The following is a 16,618-nucleotide window of genomic DNA, read 5'->3' on the forward strand; positions in this document are numbered from 1 at the left end:
TTCTAAAATGGCAAAGTCCCTTGAATCCATGTCCTATAGGGCATGGATGAAGGAAGTAGGTATCTTTAGCCTAAAGAAGAGTTGGGATTTGGGAAGGGGTGGGGGACAATAGCTAACTTCAAGTGTCTGAAGGATTATCCCATGGAGAGGAGATTGTACTGGTCCTTTAATTATCTGAAGGGTTATTATGTGAAGGAGGGCTAAGGCATGGTCTGTTTGGCCCCAGAGGGCAGATCCAAGAGTTGATAAGGGAAAGTTTTTGGCTAGATGTCAGGTAAACTCTCTAAACATTGGAGAGTAGAATGGGCTACTTGGGAAGACTGCCCCTTCCTCGAGGTCTTCAAGCAGAAGCTTCTTGGAAATGGTTGGGGGTACTGTTGGAGTGAAAGACTGCCAAAGGTCTCATAACTCTAGAAAACTAAAACCCCTACCATTTCCAGAGAAATTCCTTTCAGAACCACTGAGTCCAAAGAAATTCACTTGGATTAGGAATGGTCTCATTGGCGAATGAGTGACTTTTTTGTTGCTGCTTATGTTTTTGTGACTTTTTAGAAATTTTAAAAAATTTATAGAATAAAATGGCTTGAACTGTGGGGATGTCTCAAGTTGTGTAGCATTTGCATTCATATGTACTGGACCAATGTTGCTCCAATTATGGCTCTGACACATTTTAGTCATCTTGCCTCCAACGACATGTTAGAAAGGAATCAAATTAAGAACTCAGTCAAGCTGCAATCAGTCACTTCTGCAGAACAAGATTGTGGGCAACAGTTAGTTAACAGATCGCCAAGTGCTTTGCGACATTAACTCATCATAAGAATGTGAATTTTTTTCTGAGGGAAAATGGGCCAATAGACAGCCAACAATCCACAAACTGGTAGGCTGCTCCCTGATGTCAAGATAAATGTTAATACCTCGGAACTTGGATGTCAATATTGACTCCCAAGGCTTGGATTACCCCACTATCATTCATACATACAAAAAAAAATGGGAGGGTGGATGTTCAGGGGAAGATGCATCTTTAGTTTATGCTGGGCCATATTGAAAACTGCACAAGATTTGGTTTATTTCCATTTGGGGATCTTTGACTAAAGTAGACAGCCCCAAGGATATTAAAAATATATATATATATATATATATATATATATATATATATATATATATATATATATATATATATCCGTGAGGAACGAGGTGGGGAGATCAGCCCTTCAGTGATCAAATGAAAAATAAACCTGGAAGTTAGAGACATGGATGTGACTCTTCCCAAGAGGTAGGTTTAATAACACAAGGATTTGTGAGTACTATGAATAAGCTCACCGACGTTAATCACCTAGGAACTTTCAATTATTGCATTAGCCAGCAAGCAAGCAAGACAGAAAGCCTCCTTTGAAAATGGCTCTGATGAAGAGAAAAAGAAAGGAAGAACTGTCATTGACAAAGACCATATGGCAAGGACAAGACTGGTTATTGACACAATGTTAACTTTTATGGGATTTAATAAGCTATTATCAATTAATCAATCAATAAAACATTTATTAAGCACATATTAAGCCTAATATGGCTTCTTAGTGTGTTTGGAAAAACCCACCAGTGTGCTACTGCTCCCTAGTCCCAACCCTCCCTTTTACAGGTGGAGAAACTGAGTCAGGAACGGGACTTGCTCAAGTTCTCACTTGTAAGTGAGCTAGGATTTCAACACATGTCCTCAGACTACAATTCGAACATTCTTTACATTCTATCTTCATTTTTTAAAAAAAGAAATAGAATAAACCTATTACATCTAATTCTATAGGAACTAGATAACAGAGAGAACAAACAATAGCTGAGTACAGCTTTAAATGTTGTGTCTCCAAAATTAAACTAGGCAGCTGCAAGTTGATTGTGCTGAAGAGCAGACCTTGGTGAATTCCCACTAAGGAAGTCATTTTGGCTACGCTAGCCAAGAATTCAGACTATTTAGAAAGAGGATTATTCGTGTCTTTCCTAAGACTTAAACTAAGCCAAAGACAAGAGGCTGCCTTTCCTCCTCCCCACCTTCCCCATGAGAGAAAAATGAGCCCAAATTTTGTTTCCAAAAAAAGGGGAGACAATTTGGAGAAATATCTACACTAGAGTTAGGTAGAGCTTTTAACAAAGAAAGCAGAAATTAACTAAGGATTTAGGACACTAAGAATTCTTTCTCTGCATAGTTTTGGTCCTCTGGGGAGGCTCCAGAGAGGGCTTTTTTGCCCCAAATGAGCACACACTCACCCCCCAAAAAGGCTCAGCAAAGTTATAGACAAATCTCAGGGGTCCTAAAGCTGCTGCTGTGTTCTGACTGGGTTTTTGGCAGTGGAAAGGGGTTTAAAGTTACTCCAGCCTGGGCAAAACTGAGGCTAGAATGAGTAAGACAAAGACAGACTGCCAGTGATTCAAAAAAATGTACTTAGGAGCTCAACCTCAACCCCCTTCAGGAAGGGAGGCTTACTCATTTTTGAAACAAAGCTGTCTCAGTCATAGAACTTGAGTTAAGACTGGGTATTGGGCCAGATGGGGCACTGGCAATCTCTGAGGAACCTCCAGAGCTACTGGATGAAAAAGGGGGAACATCAGCCCATTCTTCCTCAATAGACTCCCAAAACGACTCATTGTAACTTTGCCAAATCCAGGTGATTGGGGAAATAAACAAAAATATTATCTAGGAGTCCTAACATACAGAAATACAGTGATAGAGGAGAGCTAGTGCTGGTTCAATTAACTCACAAAAGGGGAAACTGAGGCCTACAGATAAAATGGGACTTGCCCAGAGCTGGGGCTAACACTCAGTGTGATTACCTATTAGACCACATTCTCTTAGCAAGGTCAATTTCTGGTGCCCCCCACCCTGCTATACTGCCGACTTCTCAAAATTCCATCAACTGACAGGTTGGACTTTATTTTATTTTGTTTTTTTTTTTAAGTGAGACCCACGATTTCACTGGTAAAAAGAACTGCTGAAATTTCACCTACCCAATGCAGATCAATGGCAGAGAATCTTAGAGATCTGACAGAGGCCCTGAGAGGTTCAAATGATTTGTCAGGACTTACATCGCCAGGTTTGTACTGGAGGATTCCTTCCAGTGCTTTCTTTTATAGAAGGCAGAAATTGTAAATTCAGCTCCCTCTACTCCGCATCCACTGCTCTCTCTGCTTTCAACTCCATGGAATAAGATAGATCCTGGTGTGGTCATTATCCCCATCCCATATTCCTTCTCCTTCTAGTTTTTTTTTTCATGTGCTGTCTTCTCTCATTAGATTACAAGCTCTTTGAAGGCAAATATTGTCTTTTTCTTATTTGTATCCCTATTACTTGTGACACAATAGGCTCTTAATAAATGTTTATTGAATTGAACTGAAAGAAGTAGGACTTGAACTCAGGTCTTTCTGACTCTAAGACCAACTTGTTGCCCACTACAGCATCTGACTTCTTATTATTTTTATATTTTGTATTTATTTATTATTTAGGGGTATTTATTTATTGCTTTATTTCCTCCCAGTGAATATCAACTTCTTGAGGGCAGGGATTGTTGCATTTTTTTTTTCTTAGCTTGGTATCACCAGTGCCAGAATACAGCAGTCACTTAATAAATGCTTGAATTGAATTCTAGGCATTCATTCAATTGAATTAGTAGGTTCTCAATAGATATGTATTGAACTGAATTGCTGTTTTTTCAGTCCTGCCTGATTCTTCATGACCCTCTAGGGTTTTCTTGGCAGAGATCCTGGAGTGATCTGCCATTTCCATCTCCAGGTCATTTTATGGATGAGGAAACTGAGGCAAACAGGGTGAAGTGACTTGCCTAGAGTCACACTGTTAGTCAGCTGAAGCTGAATTTGAACTCAGGACTTCCTGACTCCAGGCCCAGCACTGTATCCAGAGCCCCCACCTGCCTTATTAAAGTAGATTGTTGCTGCTGTTCACTGAGCACCTACTAATTCGACTGAATAAAATGTTGCCTAGCAATTGAATTCAACAAGCATCTATTAAATGTCTACTGTTAGACATTGTGCTGGGCAATAGGGAAAATAACAATAAAAAAATAATAAGCATCACAAACCAGTCCCTTCTCTCAGAAAGCTTATATTGTACCAGAATTATCTTTTGGCTATTATGTGCAACTAAAAATGTTTGAAAAGTGTATTTCAATAGACATGTTAAGGTCCCATAATTTTACACTTGGAAGTTTCCTGCACTTAGATCTTTCATTAATTCAGACTAGCTTCCTTCTCCCTTCTGCCCCACAACCCATCACCCCATTCCTCACCCACTTGGTCTAAATGAAGAGCTTTTCTTTAACTGGATGGTTTGCTTGCTTCCATGGGGGATGAGGAGAAGATATCCAAGTTGATTCCCTCCCAGCCCTTTTACTAATTCCTAATCTGCCTAGTTAGCTGGCAGGAGTAGCCACCTCAACAGAAAGCAGAGCACAGGAGAAGTACCAAACTGAGTTTTTAGCCCAGTATGTTCTGCTCTGGTTTGTGAAGGCCCCAGGAACCCTGGATGACTTAAATAGAATTTTTTTCCTAGGAGGCAGGAGGAAGAAGGGGATATTTTGGAACTCAAGGTTTTATAAGGATCAATGTTGAAAAATTATCCATGTATATGTTTTGAAAATAAAAAGCTTTTAGCTGTGTGATTAACCCCAATTGCTTCAGGAAAGAAGAAAGAAAGAAAGAAAGAAAGAAAGAAAGAAAGAAAGAAAGAAAGAAAGAAAGAAAGAAAGAAAGAAAGAAAGAAAGAAAGAAAGAAAGAAAGAAAGAAAGAAAGAAAGAAAGAAAGAAAGAAAGAAAGAAAGAAAGAAAGAAAGAAAGAAAGAAAGAAAGAAAGAAAGAAAGAAAGAAAGAAAGAAAGGAAGGAAGGAAGGAAGGAAGGAAGGAAGGAAGGAAGGAAGGAAGGAAGGAAGGAAGGAAGGAAGGAAGGAAGGAAGGAAGGAAGGAAGGAAGGAAGGAAGGAAGGAAGGAAGGAAGGAAGGAAGGAAGGAAGGAAGGAAGGAAGGAAGGAAGGAAGGAAGGAAGGAAGGAAGGAAGGAAGGAAGGAAGGAAGGAAGGAAGGAAGGAAGGAAGGAAGGAAATAAAAAGCTTTAATAATAATTTTTTAAAAGAATATTTTTCCTACATGAAGAGCCTTGTTTTAGAGTTTCTCATGGGGGTGGCTACTCACTTCAAGCCCAGAAAAAAATCTGACAGCATCTTGAATGTTTGCTGAGACCCTAACCAGACCTCTGGCCTCCCTTTGGTAATCCTGTGAAGCCGATGGTCCCTTTCTCAGAATCCTGCTTTGAAATACATCCAATAAAATCCACAGGACTCCAAAGAAAACCAATTCTATTGAAATACAGTTATCAAACTTTGTTTTTTAAACAAATTAACAGTCCCCATGTCAAACTCCCCTGTCTTAGACCAAGCACCAGGTAAATGTATGCAAAACCCATTTCAAGTCACTACCAGAAATGCCTCTGAGATATCCAGAAAAGGAAGAAGTCGCAGGGCAAGGAGCAGAAGGGAAAAGGTGGCTGGGGTCTTAAAGAAAGCCAGGGAAAGGAAGTAAAAGCAGCAATGCCAGTTTTTGCCCCATCCCTGCCTCAAAGTAAAAATCAGGGCCTAGGGATGAACCCACCAGCCTAAGAGGGCTTCCCTGGAGAGAAGGGCCCGGCCACAGCCTGGGAAGGACTAGTGGAGGAGAAGCTCTGGGCCGGTCCGTCCCCTCTTCCAGGGCAGAAGCTGGCACAGAGGGCTGGAGGGTGAGCGGGAGCACAAGCTGGCTGGCACTAACCTGATTCTTGATGATGAGAATGAGGGTAATGACGATGAACAGGCAGCCCAGGGCGTTTAAGATGTACTGCACGTACTGCACCAACTTGGGCATCAACACCAGTCTGTTATAGAACGTGTTGAGGGTCTGGCCTTCCATCGCACCACGCTGGAAAGTGAGACAGAACATGAGAGGGTCGGTGGGCCATGGACCAGATGGAGACCTGGGGGTAGAGAGGGAGCTTTCCATTTTGTGAGTCTGGTCCACAAGCACTTCATAAGCAATATTCCTGAGAAGTGCACTGTATGCCGAGGAAACGAGAAAGGCAAAAAAGCTTACTCTCTAATGTTGGGAACAGCATGTCCATGAAACACAAACCATCTCCATCTCTCTCTCTCTCTCTCTCTCTCTCTCTCTCTCTCTCTGTCTCTGTCTCTGTCTCTGTCTCTGTCTCTGTCTCTGTCTCTGTCTCTGTCTCTCTCTCTCTCTCTCTCTCTCTCTATATATATATATATATATATATATATATGCATACATATGTAATTTAGATATATTTTACATGCAAATATATTGTGTATATTTGCTTATAATATGTAGAGGTGTTTATATCTGTATTTAATTTTTATATAAAGAATACACACACAGAAATATTCAAATGGACCTCAGAAAAATATAACAGTGAGAGAGGATCCCTCTTTTTCAGGGATTTGTAAACATTTTTGTATCATAGACTCCTTAGGCAATCTGAGGAAGCCTTTGGACTTCTCAGAATTCTGTTTTCAAATTCCTAACAATACAGAAGATTAGCCAGTCCTGTTGAAATATTGTCAATGATGATCAATTCTGATGAACGCGGCTCTTCTCAACAATGAGACGACTCAGGCCAGTTTCAATGATCTTGTGATGAGGAGAGCCATCTACATACAGAGAGAGGACTGTGGGAACCAAGATCACAGCATAGCATTTTTACTTCTTTTGTTGTTGTTTGCTTGAATTTTATTTTCTTTTGCATTTTTCCTTTTAATCTGATTTTTCTTGTGCAAAAAGATAATTGTATAAATCTGTATGCCTATATTGGATTTACATATATATTTAACATGTTTAACATACATTGGATTACTCACCCTCTAGGGTTAGGGGTAGCGACAAGAGGGGAGAATTGAAACACAAGGTTTTGCAAGGGTCAATGGTGAAAAATTATCCTTGCATATGCTTTGAATATAAAAAGATTCAATAAAAGAAGAAATAAAATGATCAAAATAGACCCCTTGGGCACTCTGAGAAAGCCTATGGACCTCCTCTCAGAATTCTGTTTTTAAATTCATAACAATACAGAGGATTAGCCACTTCTATTGAAATAGAGTTATCAAAATATTTTCTGAAAGAAATTCATAATTGATGGTGAGTGAAGCAAACACAAACAAGAAAACAGTGTATACAGTAATAGCAGGAGTGTGCAATGATCAACTATGATAGATTTGGTTCTTCTCAGCAGTTCAGTGATCCAAGAAAAACCTAATAAACTTTGGATGGAAAATGCCATCTGCATCCAGAGAGAGAACTTTGGAAAGCAAATATGGATCAGCACATATTATTTTCACCTTTTTATTCTAATTTTCCTCTCCCATTATGAAACATATAGGAATATATTAAAAATTAATGTATATTCCGAATACAATCCTTCCTTTGCAACAACAACAAAATTCAGGTCTGCACATATATATTGTACCTAAGATATACTATAAGATATTTAATATGTATGGGAATGCCTGCCATCTAGGGGAGGAGGTGGAGGGAAGGAGGGGGAAAATTCAGAACAGAAGGGAGTACAAGGGATAATGTTGTAAAAAAAAAAAAAAAAATTACCTATGCATATGTACTGTCAAAGAAAATGTTATAATTATAAAAATTAATTTAATTAATTAATTAATTTTTAAAAATGAATGTATATTATACCAAAAACATTTTACATGTAACTGGGGAAAATAAAAATAATTTAAAAAGGAAAAAAAATTAAAATAAAAGAAGTGCATATACCCTACATTAAGAAGCCCAATATGCTTTGTATGCATTGGTGTATATGTTCTAACTCCCATTAGATGGTAAGCTCCTTGAAGGTAGGGATTGTTTTTGCCTTTCTTTGCGTCTCCCCAGTGTTTAGCACAGTGCATGACATACTAAGTCAACATTTTATCAAGTGCTTACTATTAAGTGTTTAATAAATGCTAATTGACTAATTAATGACAGGGGAATTAAATTAGAATCAGAAGGCTGCATAAGAAATGCTATGGATAGAGTCAGAATTAGAAATAAAAGGTGTTTGGATAAGCCTGAACAGTCTAACCAAAGTTCTCTCCCAATTCTTCTCTTTCAATGCTCTCTCATTTTAGCAAAAATCTTCAACTGCTCTGGACACAATGGCATCAGACAATATGGATGCTTTGCCTTAATAGTCTCAGACGCCCTTTGGAAAGGATGGCTCTACCTCCATCTCCCACAAAGTTCAAGCCCATCCTTCTCTCTCCTTTGAGGGCCTGGGGTGGAGCTTCCCAGCGGCCCCATCTCTGGAGAATCTCACCCAAATGAGCTTCCAGGACACAGGTCTAGACATGGGGAGACTGGGCTTGTCCCTCACCCGAGTCATCCCAATAAACAAACTGGGCACTCCTCCCCAATCTCCACCACAATCGTCAACTCAATCATTGCCTATTACCTAAAAGCTGGGAGAAAAACTACATTGTGATTTCTGATCCAAAGGACTGACCACTAAGATACCAATTTCCAAGAACTGTAATGCCATAAGACCCCAAAACAAAAACAAAACACTTGTGACATATAAATAGCAAACTTCAGAGTGGGGAGAGATCTCAAACAGCAGCTAGTCTGATCCAAAAGAGCCTCTCCATCTCTCCCAGCACGTGGTCATCCAGCCTTGGCTTGAAACTCTCCGGGAGGTTTTACTCTTTCCCAGAGCAGCCCATTCAACCTCTAGAAGGCTTTCCTTGCTGGTAACTTTCTCTTGACCATCTTTCTAAATTGAGGAAGAGAAAGAGGACTTTACCTCTTCAAACCAAAGGAGAGGAAGGACAACTGGACTGATTTTTCCTGTTTGCCTGAAGAAAAATAGGAAAAAAAAAAAGTCACATTCTAATTCTAATTAATTTGAAGGCATATTTCATACCTAGCAAGAAGGAACTTGAATTGGTCTCAGAATCAGGAAGACCTGAGTTCAAGTCTCACCCACTAGTTAAAAGTCCCCCCCAGAAAAGTCCCTTCATCCTACAGGCAAAACTCAAATAGGGAAATGGAAATAAACATTTATTAAGTTCCTACTGTGTACCAGGTACTAAGCACTGTTAAAATATTAGCCATCTGCAGCCTGAGAGAGGACTGTGGGGAACGAGTGTGGATCATAACATAGTATTTTCACTCTTTTTGTTGTTGTTTTTTTGCATTTCGTTTTCTTTCTCATTTTTTCTCCTTTTTGATCTGGTTTTTCTTGTGCACCATAATTGTGGAAATACGTATAGAAGAATATCACGTGTTTAACATATATTGGATTACTTGCCATCTAGGGGAGGGGATGGGGAAAGGAAAGGAGAGAGAAAAATTTGGAATTCAAGGTTTACAAGGGTGAATGTTGAAAATTAACTGTGCATATGTTTTGAAAATGAAAAGCTTTAATAAAATAATAATTATAATAAAGAATATAATCTCTTTTAATTGTTAAAGCAAACCACAACAAAGGTGTTATTGTCATTTTCCAGTTGAGGAAACTGAGGCAAGCAGCAGTAACATGGCTTGTCTAGGGTCAAAGAGCTATTACCATAATTTACAGAATATGTCCTAGTCTGCATGGGGTGGAGCAGAGGGGGAAAAGGGGAGTTTCCTCATCAGGAATTCCTTCCACCGATGCAAATCACAGCATCTGGTCTTAAAAAAATAAATAGATTACATGTGGTACCCAAACACAATTTAAGGCACAGATGAGACCAAAAAAGGTCAAAGGATCATGGGTTTAAAATTGGAAGGAACTTAGGAAGTAATCTAATTCAATCCCCTCATTTTACAGCTGAGAAAATTTGCCCAGGTACCAGATCATAAACACCTCAGATGGAATTTGAATTCAGATCTTCCTGATTCTAGGTCCAGTACCCTTACCCATAATACCCTGCTGTCCCTCATCCTCTAGTGGGCAGGGTGGAAAGATCCAGAGAACTGAGATTTCCATCTCATTGCTGGACGTGGGAGTCAGGAAGTTCTGGGTGAGAATTCTGCCTCAGAAATTGACTCCCTGAGGCTTTAGTTCTTCCTTAATAAAGAGGAAGGGGCTGGACTCTGACCTTTAACATCCAGCTTCCACCTATAAGTCTAGGGTTCATTTCTAACTTGTTTGGATCCATAAAGGAAATGGAGACTTGGGGTACAGAAGAAGAATTCTGACTTACATAAAGGGACAATCCTTTATTTTTCTAGCTTAGAATGCTTCTGTATCTCAAGTGAAGGAAGAATAAGCATTTATAAAGCACTTTAAGTGTTATACAGTGAATAGAGTGCCACGCCTGGAGTCAAGAACCCTCATCTCCCTGAGTTCAAATCTGACTTCTGACACTGACTATCTCTGTTGGCCTTGCACAAGTCACTTCACCCTGTCTGCCTCAGTTTCCTCATCTGGAAAAATGAGCTGAAGAAGGAAATGGTGAATTACTAGAGTATCTCTGCCAAAAAAATCCCAAATAAAATCACAGAGTCAGACATGACCAAAATGACTAAAAGACAATTTAACACACATACAACTTAATGTGATCTCTACAACAACCCAATATGATTCAGTTCAGTTGTATTGGAATTTTCCTGACCACATTTGGTTTTCTTCCCTTGAGGCAATCGGGGTTAAGTGACTTGCCCAAGGTCACATAGCTAGGAAGTGTCTGAGGCCAGATTTGGACTCAGGTCCTCCTGACTTCAGGGATGGTACTCTACCCACTACACCATCTAGCTGCCCTGCATTTGGGATTTTCCTGACCGAAATATTAGAGTGGTTTTCCATTTCCTTCTCCAGCTCATGTTACAAATGAGGAAACTGAGGCAGACAGGGTGAAGTGACTGGGCCAGAGTCACACAGCTAACATGAATCTGGTCTCTATTGCCCATCCACTAGGACCAACCCCCCCGGCCACGTGCACGTGGGGAGAGATCTGGCTGCACAGCCGCACTCACCCAATGCCGGGGATGGACTTCATATACAAGCTCAGCTGCAGTTTGACAGAACAGTTCATGGGGATCCCGGTGACCTGCAGTCAGAATGAGAGCGACAGTCACGGCATTAGTAAAAAATAATGGCGCCCATTTATCCGGCTCTTGGATGTTGACCAAGTCTTACAAACAGATAACATTAATAAAGGAATCCAGCCCCTTCTCCATCCCTCCCATCTCTTGAGACATTCTCAAGTTTTCCTCAGCTTTGGACTCTGCTTATTGAAAAGATTAATGAAGGATGCTTTGGGGAGATCCTGCTTTTTATCCCCCAAAACCAATCTCTGATAGCGATGTACCACTACCCAATGCATGGCAGCCAAGTAGCAACGTGAATTAATATTGGACGGAGTGAGAAAAACCAGAATTCAAATCCAGCCTCAGCTGCGTGAGCCTGGACAAATCACCTCATCTCTTTTTGCCTCAGTTCCCTCATCTGTAAAATGGGGAGAATATTTTTTTTTTTACTTTTCTCAGCCTCAATCTCCTCATTTATAACATGGGGATAATAAGAGCATTGGCTTCCTAGGATTGTTGCAAGGATCAAATGTGTGAACATTATGTAAATGTTAGCTATTATGGTTTTTATTATCATATGGCAGTACTCCTTGGTTTGGAGTCAGAAAGCTCAAACCTGAGTTCGAATTCTACATCCGAAACATACTGGCCATATAACCTTGGACAGTTTACATAACCTCTCTCAGCCTCAGTTTGCTTATCTGTAACATGGGGATAATAGAACCACCTATCTCAGAAAAATTTTGTGAGGATCGCATTAGAAAGTATATGTAAAGGGCTTTGTAAACCTGAAGGATCTTTAAATATTAGCTTTTTATTATTCTCACAATTTAAGGGGCAGTAGAAAAGATGATGGAGTCAGAGCCAGCCCAGAACAGCTTCAGCATCTTCATTATCACTAAAATTTATTTGGATGGCACTTTAAGGCTTGCAAGGTACTCTTCAAATATTATCTCATTTGAACAACAATTCTGAGCTATAGGTGCTGTTATTACCCCTATTACTTTACAGATGAGAAACCTGAGGAAAACAGATGAAGTTAGTTGCTATTTTATCCCCATTTTGCAGATAAGGAAGCTGAGGCAGAGAGGAAGCGGCTTGCTATTTTTATCCCCATTTTACAGATGAGGGAACTGAGGTAGAGAATAAGTAAGTTGCTATTTTATTCCCATTTTACAGGTAAGGAAACTGAGGCAGAGATGAGTGACTTGCTATTATTATCCCCATCTTACAGATGAGGAAACTGAGGCAGAGGTGAAGTGACTTGCCCAGGGTTACAGTTTGTAAATGTCTAAGGTAGGATCTTAATTCAGCTCTTACTGACTCCAGGTCCAGGCTCTTTCTAATCACTGCATGTCAATCTTGCTTCTGTGACCAAGGGCGAGATATTTCCCCTCTCCAGACTTCCTCAGTTTTCCTCATCTGTAAAGTGGACATGATCTCTGAGGTTCAAACAGAGGCTACTAGAAGACAAGGGCTGTTTCTGGCTTTCTTTGTACCCTAGAGAGAGCAGAGCACTCTGATTGGCAGATTGCTACGTCTGACTCTTCATGACTCTATTGGAGTTTTCTTGGCCAAGACACTGGAGTGGTTTGCCAAATCCCTCTCTGGCTCATTTTATAAATGAGGAAGCAGAGGTGAACAAGGTTAAGTGACATATAACTTAATTATTAATATAATGATAGTATATTATAATCTATATAATAATATATTGATATATTATAATAAAAATATAATAATAAAAGTTAATAATTATCAAATAGCTAGTAAGTGTCTGAAGCTAGATTTGAACTCAGGTTTTCTTGACTCCAGACTCTGAACCACCTAGCGTATAGTACCTAAAAATGTTTGGCTGATTAACTGATGATAACACCAGATCCAGAGGATTATGGGAAGGATTTGATGGGCTAAATATTTCAGCTGCTCCTTTACTCAGTAGTTTTTACTTGGGGTCCTTGAATTTTTTTAACGAACTTTTTTTTCACCCTCTTTTGGCTAAGGCAATTGGGGTTAAGTGACTTGCCCAGGATTCCATAGTCAGGAGTGTTAAGTGTCTGAGGTCACATTTGAACTCCGGTCCTCCTGACTTCAGGGCTGGTGCTCTATCCACTGAGCCCCCTAGCTGCCCCTAAATGAATGCTGTGAAAGCTGTATCTCTCTCTATTTGTGACCTTATGCATTTTAGTTTATGTATTTAAAATAGAGTTCTAAGGAGTCCAAAGCCCAGTGGGTCCAGAAAACAAACAAGAAAAGAAATCCTGATCTAGCATTGTTTTCAGTATCATTCAGATTTCTTGATTTGTTCTGCAGCCGGCATTTCAGGTAGGGAGAAGCTGCTTGACTCCTAGGGGAGAAGAACTGAAATTATGTCCTTAGGCACCTGGGGCATGGAATGGGCAAAAGGCAGATGATGCACCCAGGGGCCCACATGTGCCCGCCTCCGTCCCCAAAACAAACGGGGGAAGATGGGAAGCACCACGATCCAAGGTCACCGCTTGTGTCAAGGGAGTTTATGTTTAAACTCCACAGAGACGTGTCCTTGCATCAGTTTTCAGTTATTATAAGATTATCTCTTATCAAGCAAGGCCTCTCCCATCAGATAAATCCATTAAGTCCAAATAAAGAATAATCTAATCAGAGACTGCCGACATTCTACATCCAGACCACTATCTCCCTCACAATTATGGGAGCTGATTGTAAGGGGCAAAGGCTCCACATGGGCCAAGGTGGCTTCCCGAAGGCCTTCGGAAAGATCTCCACCAGAGAGTTCATCCTCAGCCCCTACTTCCTGCAATATGCTACTTCACTCTGAGCCTGGGGTCAAATCCTGCCGTGAGCACTAAGCTATGTGACCATCTCGTTTGTCAAATAAGACGATTGACTTTTGAGAGAATCTGAGGTCAAATCCTGCCTTGAGCACTTAGCTATGTGACCATCCTATCTTTGAGAGAAATGATTCTTAACAACCAGATTCAGAGCTCTCCCTATTCTCTTCCTCATTTCAAGTCTCTGAAGGCTGACAAAGCCTTCTCCTCTCTGACCGTTTCAGTGTTACAAGGAATCTCTAAGCTAAGAGGAATTGCATTTAATCAAGTTTTGGGAAAAGAGAAACCCTACTACATAGCTACTAAATGTCTGGGGCTGCATTCGAACTCAGGTCTCACTGGTTGCTGGGTCTAGTGCTCCACCACTGCAACTCCTCCCTGTCAAAAAGATTGAGGGGAAAGCAACAGGAGATGGAAACTCTGCATAAGAAGCATGTTTTAAGTTCCTGTAAGCGTGGAGGCTGCAATCAAAGCCAGACGGACTGGCCTTGAGTCTGAACCAGTCCCGAGGCCTCTCCATGTGGACGAGCTACAGAGCTGGACTCACAGAGGGGAGGGAATCAGTATCTTCCAAGGCTCCTCCCTCACTCTCTCCTCAGCCTCCACCCCCATGCAGGGTCTCACTTATCTCTTGCTTAAATGATTGCCTCTAGCTGGGTCTGGAGGCCTCAAGCCCTTCCCTCCGCAGCCACCAGATGGATTTCCCAGGACTGACCTTTCACACCCCAGTGGCTCTCTATGGCCTTCAGCATCAGAGATAAAGTCCTTCGCTTGGCCTTTTGAATTTTTCATAACCTTTCTGGTGTTTTTGGAATTTATTAAGAAATCATAGAATCCCAAGCCATTCTCCAATTGATAAATGGTCAAAGAATATGAACAGACAATTTTCGGATGAAGAAATTGAAACTATTTCTAGCCATATGAAAAGATGCTCCAAGTCATTATTAATCAGAGAAATGCAAATTAAGACAACTCTGAGATACCACTACACACCTGTCAGATTGGCTAAGATGACAGGGAAAGATAATGCGGAATGTTGGAGGGGATGTGGAAAAACTGGGACACTGATACATTGTTGGTGGAATTGTGAATGGATCCAACCATTCTGGAGAGCAATACTCAAAAAGTTATCAAACTGTGCATCCCCTTTGACCCAGCCGTGTTTCTATTGGGCTTATATCCCAAAGGGATCTTAAAGGAGGAGAAAGGACCCACATGTGCAAAAGTGTTTGTAGCAGACCTTTTTGTAGCGGCAAGAAACTGAAAAATGAACGGATGCCCATCAATTGGAGAATGGCTGGGTATATGAATGTGATGGAATATTATTGTTCTGTAGCAGGATGATTTCAGAAAGGCCTGGAGAGACTGACATGAACGGATGCAGAGTGAAATGAGCAGGACCAGGAGATCATTATACACTTCAACAACAACGCTGTATGATGTCTCCAACAATGAGATGATTCAGACCACTTGTTCAGTGAAAAAGAGCCATCTACACCCAGACAGAGACTGTGGGGACTGAGTGTGGATCACAACATGGCTTTCTCACTCTTTTTGTTGATGTTTGATGGCATTTTGTTTTGCATCTTTTTTTTTTTTCTTGTGCAGCACAATAGTTAATATAAATATGTACACATATATTGAATTTAACATATTTTTCTACCATATTTAACATGTATTGGACTACTTACCATCGAGGGAAGGATGTGGGGAAAGGGGGGGAATTGGAACACAAGGTTTTACAAGGGCTAATGTTGAAGAATTGTCCACACATGTTTCAAAAATTAAAAAGCTTTAATAAATAAATGAGCAAACAGATGAATGAATGAAGGAATAAATGAATGAAATTTAAAAAAAAAGAAGAAATCATAGAATCCAAGCCTATTAATCTAATTACTGTTTACAGTACAGGATACCCCCACCTCCATGCCCCCAATACCCAGAATTCATTTCCTTCCTCACCCAGCTTGGAGTTAGAAAGATCTGAATTGAACTCTGGCTTCAGCCACGTAAGCTGTGTGACCCTACACCAATCACTTAACCCTGATTGCCTCAAAACCCAAAAAAAGGCAGCTCCAAAGACCCAGCTCCCCTACACACACCTTCTGTGTCCACAGAAATGGCAAAGCTCCCCTACCTGCCCAGCTTCCTGGCAAAACGACCCGGGCCCTTCCCCTGAACCTTGACAGGCTTGGCATAAAATGTGTGGGCCTGACGTGTTTGAAGCTGCCCCCGGCTGCACGGGAGATAGGCAGGCCAATCCACATTAATTAGTTTATAGCTTTATAGCCCTTTTATAGAAGCAATTCTCCAATAAAGCTGTTTAAATCTGTACACTATGGAGTCTGGGCGAGGGAAGCAGCTTCGTGATCTGTCAGAGCCCTCTGACAAGATTTAAGCATCTCTTATGTCAATCAGGGCATGAGCATTTAGAAAATGCATATACACACATACAGATGTACAATATATACATATCTATGTGGGTATGTATGCATTTATATATAAATATACACACACACACCTAAGGATGCACACTTATAACCTCATGTGAGGATGAATGTGCGATGTCTGTGGGGCATCCAGGGGAGATTTTCAGAGACAATTGACAATGTGGGATTGTAGTGTAAGTGGGTGTAGAAAGCTGGATATGTCACTTTTGAAATCACTTCCATAGACGTGATTATTCAACCCATGGGAATCAATGATATCACTGAGACTAAGGGTTTTTAACCTTTTCTTTTTCTCG

General features: G+C 40.6%; 1 protein-coding gene across 3 annotated transcripts in view; it reads right to left on the reverse strand.

Moving 5' to 3' along the window:
- SCARB1 (scavenger receptor class B member 1) overlaps nt 1–16,618 on the reverse strand; it is a 94,931-nt gene that overhangs the window by 5,601 nt on the left and 72,712 nt on the right. For all 3 annotated transcript variants that reach the window (XM_074285055.1, XM_074285011.1, XM_074285036.1), the window contains exons 9-11: nt 10,994–11,067; nt 8,835–8,886; nt 5,795–5,941 (exon numbers count right to left, since the gene is read on the reverse strand). In XM_074285055.1, coding sequence (XP_074141156.1) covers nt 5,795–5,941; nt 8,835–8,886; nt 10,994–11,067 — 273 coding nt within the window. The remainder of the gene's footprint in view (nt 1–5,794; nt 5,942–8,834; nt 8,887–10,993; nt 11,068–16,618) is intronic.

Source organism: Sminthopsis crassicaudata, chromosome 1, assembly GCF_048593235.1.
Source record: "Sminthopsis crassicaudata isolate SCR6 chromosome 1, ASM4859323v1, whole genome shotgun sequence".
NCBI classification, from domain to species: domain Eukaryota; kingdom Metazoa; phylum Chordata; class Mammalia; order Dasyuromorphia; family Dasyuridae; genus Sminthopsis; species Sminthopsis crassicaudata.